This window comes from Triticum dicoccoides, chromosome 6B, assembly GCF_002162155.2.
Source record: "Triticum dicoccoides isolate Atlit2015 ecotype Zavitan chromosome 6B, WEW_v2.0, whole genome shotgun sequence".
NCBI classification, from domain to species: Eukaryota; Viridiplantae; Streptophyta; class Magnoliopsida; order Poales; family Poaceae; genus Triticum; species Triticum dicoccoides.
In genome coordinates this window covers 627,409,182-627,417,934 of record NC_041391.1, presented here as the reverse complement: position 1 = coordinate 627,417,934, position 8,753 = coordinate 627,409,182, and the positions used below count along the sequence as shown (strand labels likewise).

Below are 8,753 nucleotides of genomic sequence, written 5' to 3'. Positions count from 1 at the left end.
AGTAGATATTTGGGGCTGGAATGAAGAGTCCACAATTCTTACAAATGATACAAGTCAAATTCAGTACTTGGAAGAAAAAGTTGTGAGATCAAATAGCAGAAGGCAACTTAACGTAGTATTCCCTCCGATCCAAAATAAGTATTGCAGTTTTGAACCGGGGTTAGTTCAAAACTGCGACACTTATTATAGATCGGAGGTAGTATTATTTAGTCAGCAAGCCAAGTTTAAGTTCTGCAGAAGTTGGCAACAGCTTAAATTAGTGCTGAAAGCGTGCTTATAAAGCGTGCTTAACATTGTTTTGCCACAGAGCCAACTCAAAACTCTGATCAATTGAAATAGTACTTTGCTAGCAATGTATGCCAGTTGCCATTTTGGATTCTGCATCAATCATTTTTATTCATATGATTCATTTGTATTAGGTTTTGGCAGATATTGTTAACTTGACTTGAGACCATCCCGCACACAGGTGTGACTCTTATAATCATACAACCATTTGTAATTCAATCAAGCAAAACCTAATGAACATGGTCAGAAAAATAATGTTCATAATATAAATGGTGAGTCAGAGTGGTTACACACCTCATCTTCCTAAGGACACTTGACATCTCCTCTCTCTTCTTCTTTGCTCTCTTGTGAGTACCAAGCTTTCTCTTGGCGACCTTGAGTGCACGCTTGTCCTTTCCAACCTTAAGAAGCTCAGTGATACGTTTCTCATAGGGAGCGAATCCAGCAACCTCCCTAATCAAGTTCCTGACAAATTGCACCCTCTTGGTACCTTTCTGCAAAATATGCCAAGATAACATTGTAAGAATAACTGCAAACTGGATAGACATGTTATAATAATTCAGCTGAGCATATAGGAGCATGTAAGTTAACTTTGTTTCAACTTCACACAAGTTACAATTCGCTAAAAAAAGCCAGCTAGAATAGCCAAATAACAATTTGGTCCCAAACACAGCAAGGTCCTATTTTACTTTCAACATGACCTGACAACATGACCTGACAATAGTTCAGTTTACAGCTGAGGACAAAGATTTTGTGCAGGACAAGGCTATTTGTTATCGATCAAATAAATGATTTAGAAACCATCAATAAGTAGGACTAGTGATTTATTATGAAGTTGCTTGGGTTTATTATGAAGTACTTTGATCATGTCTCTTTATTTGTACTGCTGCTAATATACTTTATATGATGATGAAGTGCTACTGAGTTGTGTGCAAATTTCGTTAAATCAGTGATGTGTATGTGTGCTGTCAGTTATGTGTATGTGCTTATTTTAATCCAGTGAAATATGGCACTGAACTGTAGCTAGCTAAACGGTAGTTTTGCTTAAATTGGTGAAATTTGGCACTGAAATGTAGCTAGCAATGCAAATATCTCAATGAATTCCGCTCTGTTTTCTGTGTGAAACTGTTGTTGTTAAATGAAGCCACATTCCAGTCCACATGCCAATGTATTTTCCATGTTGTGATGGAGGCCTTTTTTGCCTTGTCCACCCGAGAGGCCCTTGAGTTTGCTGGAATGTCGATTAACTTCCGTTCCAGCAAATTCGGGTACTCCATATGTCCTATTTTCAGCAAAGGTCATGCTGAAATTTTCCGTGAATTTTAGCATGACTTTGCTAAAAATAGGACATATGGGGTACTTGTGACTAATGCATGGGCCGGGGTATCTTAGTAGTTAATTAAGTAGGATCAAGTGCCCCGGCGTACTTGTGACTAATGCATGGCTTTTAGGGTGCCTCGGTGTCGATAAAAACCGAAATGATGAAAAGTTAGGCTTTTAGGGTGCCTTGGCGTCGAAAAACCCTCAATGATAAAAGCTTAGATTTTAGGATGCCTCGGTGTCGACAAACCCTAAATGATGAGACCATGATCTTGTTCCTTGACAATAACCAACTTTTTGACCAAACTTTGTTTCTATTTAGAGAGAAACATGGCCCACAACGATGAGGCCGGGGGTTCGGGCGGCAAGGCATTCTGGGAGCTGTCCCAGGAGAAGGAGGAACAACCTCACTTGTATGAGGCCGCCGCCTTCCCCACCGATCCTGAGACCACGGATGGTGCCGCCGAGGATGACCACACTGATGCCACCACTGATGGTGCCGCCGAGGATGCCACCACTGATGATGGCGGCGCACGCACAGATAGCAGCCAGCCGAAGAGGCAACGGAAGGACCGGCGCCCGATCGTGCTCCGCACCCTCAAGGAGGAAGTTACTGAAGTGGACTCCAACGGGAATCCAACGGCGCCCGAACGAATAGTCAAGGGGTACTCGCTTCAGCTCGGGTGCATTGTCCGGAGCACCGTCTCGATCAACACCGAGAACCTGAGGCATCCTGACCGGGGGAATTTGCGCCACCTCCTCTTCACGAAGCTGCACGAACGATACAAGTTCCCCGCTGAATTCGAAAACACAAGCCTCAAAGGGAATAAAGTGAACAATGCTGCCCTCACGAAGATGAGCAAGGCCCTGTCTACTTGGAAAAGCACTGTGAAGAGAATGATCGAGAAAGGTGAGAGTTATGAGAAGATCAAGGAGAAAAATCCTTCGATCACCGAAGATGACTACAACGACTTCAAGATCAATTGCTCGAGCACCGCAAGCTCCCAATCAAGTGAGTGGGGGAAACAAATGCGGGAGCTGAACATAGGGGAACACACACTCGGTCCCGGCGGTTACAGAGTGGCGGAGCCTATATGGGATAAGGAGGAGGCGGACCGTGCCAAGCAAGGCCTACCGCCCCTCTTCGATAAATACGGTGACAAGCAGACCAGGAACTTTGTCAGGGCCCGGTACAAGAAGGACCCGAAAACAAAGGAGCTTACCACGGATCCGAAGACCAGGCAGCTTGAGCTTGTTCTGGTAAGGAATACACCCCCGCGTAATTAGCTCCATATGGTTGCATTCTAATTAATGAAGCCGAATTTCTAAATGGTTCACATTCCTTCCGCAGGCGACTGAAAGCAGTAGCGCGGGGTCGACTCAGAGCAACCCTTGGGACACCACTCTAAATAGGGGGTTGAATATAATGAAGAACAAGGATAAGCTCAGTAAGCCGACGTCAGCTGGTCGTGTGGCCGGCAAAGGCTTGTCGACAAAATGGGGGTCATACTATACCGCTGGTGTGCGGAAGGAGAAAAAGACCAGCTCGGAAAGCCAGGCGCGAGAGGTTCAAGAACTCAAGGCACAGGTGGCGCGGATTCCGGAGATTGTCCAAGAGCAAGTGGAACAAAACGACTCGGAGCGACGATCACCGCCCTTGTGCCTACCTTGATCTCGGGGTTGAGTGCGTGGATTGCGGGCGGCCAACAAGGGCCGCCCCCGATTCCTAGCTTCACGGCCAGCAACTCGCATAATGCGATGGCGGGGCCATTGGTGCCTCCGGCGGAGGCGGCATTGGTGTCTCCGACGCCGGCACGGGAGCTTAATGCACCCGGGTGTACGCCGGCCGGCACCTCTTCAGCAAGCGGCCGCTCCGTCAACTGCACGCCCGCCGTTGGCGGTGCCTCGACATTAGCCGAGCTCGACGCCATCATCACGGTAACTAATTAAGCCTCTCTCGGCCGAGGACTTCATCTCCTTGCCTTTGACTGGGCATCCCTGACGCCCTACATGTTTTCGCAGGGCGTCGCCGACGTTCCGTGCACTCTCCTCCACTTCGTGAACAACGAGTTGGTCGATGTCGCCAAGGGCAAAATCGTTCAACCGGGCAACCCCTTGTTCCACGGTACCCAGATGCCACCCAACTTGTTTAGGGTTCAACTGGTTCGGGTGCTGCCAGGCTGCGACGACTTGTTACCTCCGATTCGACCCGTCGGGGCCGACGATGATGACGTGATGACCCTCAGCGCCTGCCTGAGCTGGCCCCTGCTTTGGCCGAAGAGCCAGATTCGTTTGGGGGCGGGGGACACCACCCCAAAGACAACACCGCCAGTCGTGCCGGCGCCAAGTCGGCCCCATGGCAAGACCGCCGTAACGGTGCCGGACATCCCTATGCCACTGGATCCAAACATGCATATGGCACAGGATCAGAACGACGACGACGACAACGATGATACATTTGGCAACATCGATCAGTACTTTGCCGAGCATGGGTACGATGGCGACTTCATGGGGCCTCCTTCTCAAGAACCAAACCCAACAAAAGACGTGTGCGATCTAGCTCGTACCGCGGAGAAGCCAAGTTGCAACAGGCGCCGTCTGGCGTTCAGCTCTCAGGAGACGCCTCCAGCTGCCGACTTCACCGAGCCTCAGATAGGCGAGGTGCGAAATATTATCAGCCCCAACACACTCAAGAAGGCGGTCTGTGAGCAGAACTCGGTCCCATTACAGGAGAAGAAGAAGGCACGCAAAAGAAAGACTAAGAAGGGTGCGAGCCAGCCGACACTGAGTACGATCCGTGCTCAGGACGGGCCACCTTCACCGCAGGATATCTCGAGGAGGGTGCATGTGGCGGGTAGGGCGATGCTACCACCAAATATGCTCAATGCTGCAACCGGTGCTATGCGGAGTCTGCATGACAGTGTTCTTTCTTTGGAGAAGCGGCGTCTCAGAGAGAAGGATGTGGCATACCCGGTTTTCGTGGCCAAGGTGCCAGAGGGCAAGGGCTTTGTGGATGGCGACATCGGGGGTACGATCGTCCTGCGGTTTGATGACATCTTTGCTATGTTTAACCTTCATCCGCTGCACTACACCTTCGTTCGGCTATTTTCGCTGAGTATGGAGATGCGGATCATTCGCGACAAGACCCCGGACATCGTGATAGTCGACCCCTTCTACATGCGTGCCAAGATCTTGGGCAGCGCTGGGGACCGGCAAGTCGCGAGTTCTTACCTCGAAGGCGTCATTCTGGCAAACCAAGATAAGGATAACTTCCTCGTGCCTTACTTTCCCGAGTAAGTCCTCCCCTCAACCGGCCCGTAACATATGAATTCTTACTTTTCGATCATTTTTCTTTTAACATTCCGTGTTTTCTGCAGTGACACACGTTGCACGCTCATCCTCCTAAGCCCCAAATATTCCATGGCCACGTATTTCGACCCGGACCGTCAGTCGAACGTAGACTACACAAATGTCAAGAAGGTTCTTGATGATGTTCTCCCCGGCTACGCCCAATCTGGAGGCACCTTCACCAGGACTATTCGTAAGTACGGCAAGCACGTGTTCTCCCACAATACGACGTTCTGCTGCGTCAAGCAGCCGCCTGGCGGTCAGAAGGGTGCCTACTATGCCATCCATCACATGCGGGCGATCGTACGGGACCATCATCAACTTCTGCTACCGAGTAAACTCCAAGATTGGGCCGCGAGCGTGTCGGCAATCCAGGACGCGGACCTCCGACAAGAATTCTTTCGCATCCAGTCGGAGTTTGCGGAAATCATCCATCAAGATGTCCTTCGTACCTCGGGGCAGTTCTACCTCAGAAATCAACCGTCCAACAGTGACATCGACACAATGCTACAAATGCAGGATGACAACGCCCGTTCTTTCATGACTCCCACGATAGACGGCGGCTTCATCCACCCTCCGGTCCCTTGAGTCGAGTTGTCTAGTTCTGAAACATCGATTGGCTCATGTTGTAATTAAACTTTAATGAACTTGTAGTATGTCTCTTTGGTTTTGAGAGTCGTTCAACTTAGATGTAATCGATGCTATTAATGTCTTGCTTTTCTCTTCCGATCGTTCTGTTGCATAATTATATATTGCTTATGTATTGTCTGTGAATTGGTACTAACGTTTCGTTTGGCTAGTGCATAGTGATGCCGACGTATGTCGTGTACAAGGGTAAGGTTCCCGGAGTCTACGATGACTGGGAGGAGTGTCGGAGACAGGTTCACCGATTCAGCGGTAACAGTTACAAAGGATACACCACTAGGGCCGAGGCCGAATCTAGATACGCCCGCTATCTAGCGGGAGAGGGGAGGGAGCGTTGGAGGAACCGGATGAAGACGAGTTTCATCGTGATGATGCTCATCGTGATGACCGCAACTCTCTTCTATGTGATGGTAGTTTAGATGATCGATATCGACTTGTAATGCGAAGACAAACTCGCTACTCGCGGTCTCGAGACTTGTAATATAATGTTCTATCTTTGTTCGGTCTTTTTAATTCGGAGACTAATATGATGAATTGTATTCGGAGACTAATATGATGAATTGTATTCAAAGACTAATCTTCTATTGTATTTGATGAATCTATTGCTGATGTGTGCTGTCTATATTTTGTCAAATTATACATTTTGTAACCTGTGCAAAAAACAGAAAATAAAAAAATAAAAAAAAACCTAATATTCATACTAATGGCGCATCACACGACAGTGCGCCATTAGTATGACAGTGCATACTAATGGCGCATCACCGGGTAGTGCGCCATTAGTATGCTGCGGTTACTAATGGCGCATCCAGAGGTGGTGCGCCATTAGTATGCCAAAGCACCTGGGTATACATGCCAACTGGGAGGCATACTAATGGCGCACCCTCGCATATACTAATGGCGCACCAGGTGGTGCGCCATTAGTATACCAGATACTAATGGCGCACCAGCTGGTGCGCCATTAGTAAAAATTACTAATGGCGTGCTATCAGTGGCGCACCAGTGATGCGCCATTAATGGCCATATTAGGTGCGCCATTAGTAGTGGTATTTCTAGTAGTGTAAGGCAGGTGATGCGTGACCGCTGGAGCCATAGCATCTCCTCCCTGTATAAGAGCTCGTCGAGCTGGTTCATTTTTTCCCGTACTTGAGCATGGTCCGCTCCATCCAGTTGCAGGTCTGCCAGTTGCGAACGGAGCCTCTCAATATCCTTCAACACGTTGCCAAACTTCAATCTACTCCACTCCTTCAACTCCTTTAAAACCTCCCGTAAGGACGTGGCTACCGAACCCAAGCTGCCAGGGGACTTGTGTTTATTCCAAGCTCCAACTATTACATTGGGCAGGGTATTGTCACGTTCCCACATGATTTCATAACACAAACATGGGGGCCAACGCTGTTGGTCCTGCATCCCCTCCAACTGTATCAAAACGGGACAATGATCCGAACATGAGGTGGTCAAGTGAACCACCTTTGCAAGCGGAAACGTATCACGCCAAGCTTCGTCTGCACAAGCACGGTCGGACCTGAACATTGCGGTCTGAATCCTGGCCATTGTTATATGTGAACGGAATACCCGAGAAACCAAGGCCCTCGAGCTCGCACCTCTCCAAGCAATCTCTGAAGGCAACCATCTGAGCCTCCGAACGCTCGGTCCTCGACAGATGCTCATGCTGCCACAAAGCTTCATTGAAATCACCACACACCATCCACGGCTCACGCGAGTAAGCACGAAGCCTGCAAAGGTGCTCCCACATGCGATGACGATTTTCAACCCGAGGCTCCCCATAGACAAAGGTGCCTCGCCAAGAAGTGCCTGGCCCACCATCGACCACACTAACATCAATAAAACGATTACAAGAATCAATCACCGTGACAGAGAGGGACTCATCCCAGAAAAGTGCTAAGCTCCCACTTCTTCCATCACTACTCACACCATGAAAACCTTTCAGACTGAGTCTCCATCGCAGCTTCTCTACTTTCACAGTAGCTTGCCTAGTTTCACACAGAAAGACAAGCTTGGGGTTATTGGCTTTTGCGAGGGCCAAAACCTCATGAACTGTCCGGCGGTCCCCCCCCCCCCCCGGCAGTTCCAAACTAGGGTATTCATTGTGTCCGGCGGTCTTCCTCGAGGGAAACCGCCGATCTCTCCGTGGTATCATGATCCTTGGTGAGCTTGACACGTTTACTGCTCGAAGAGCGGCTCGTTGATGAGGCATTCTCTCCCAGGTCCTGAACAATGCCATCCGTAATGGCCAAAACCACATCCTTGCTTTTAGGTATGTTCACAGCATCATCTCCAGCACTGTCCATGTTCAATCTCTTCCTCACGTCTCTATCAGTTTCCATGAGTGCACTCGGGGTCTTCACCGGGCTTGTGGCAGTGTCGAGCGCCTCAGGATCCGAAGCCTTGAGGCCAGGGTCCAATGGAGCACTAGGGCTCCCGTTCTTCTTTTGCTGACGAGGTGCATCTGCTCTGCTAGGGTTTTGGTCAGGCCTCGGCCGGCTAGGGCCCTCGGCGTATAGCCACTCACCAAACTTGAGATTTTTCTTATCATGAACACCAGATCCGCACTCCTTATGCTCATGTCCTATCCGACCACAGAAACCGCAAAAACGGGCCAACTTCTCATACCGCACCAGATAAACTTGCCTCTCCTGCGCCCGAACAATGCTCACAAACTTTGTAAGAGGCTGCTTAATGGCATGGTTAACCCTAACCCTAACATAGTCCCCATGGGTGTTGCCGTTTAAACGCATCTCCAAGATCTCGCCGGCCCCTTTAGGAGCCGCTCCACAATACCCCGCTTGCAGTAGGGATCAGGAAGTTTATGTATCTGTAACCAGATGGGCATATGATCGAAAACCACATCGTCCGCTTTGGTGGAACCATCGTACGGACACATCAGAACCGCCATGTTGCGGAAGAGCCAAGGGCCTTGCATCATCATGCTCTCCCAGTCGCCCAGGCAAGAAGCTTGGACAACGAATCTGTTAGGTCCGACCGGGCGAAATCTTACCCGTTGCGCCGGATTCCAGGCCGCCCTCAAGTCCTTGTAGAAAGCTGCTTGCGAGAAATTCTTGTCGGTGTGAACCCTAGCTAGGGCTAGCCACTGTATGCTCTCTTTGATTTCGGGATCCTCTTCATCAATCTCAACA

The 8,753-nt window shown here is 49.5% G+C and overlaps 1 protein-coding gene across 1 annotated transcript in view; it reads right to left on the bottom strand.

Moving 5' to 3' along the window:
• The window catches only part of LOC119321351 (60S ribosomal protein L36-3-like), a 7,432-nt gene extending 129 nt beyond the window's left edge, over positions 1-7,303 (bottom strand). Inside the window, exons 1-2 of the mRNA XM_037595070.1 lie at positions 7,121-7,303; positions 580-779 (exon numbers count right to left, since the gene is read on the bottom strand). Of these exons, the coding sequence (XP_037450967.1) occupies positions 580-779; positions 7,121-7,303 (383 nt within the window). The remainder of the gene's footprint in view (positions 1-579; positions 780-7,120) is intronic.
• Between the last annotated feature and the right edge of the window lie 1,450 nt (positions 7,304-8,753).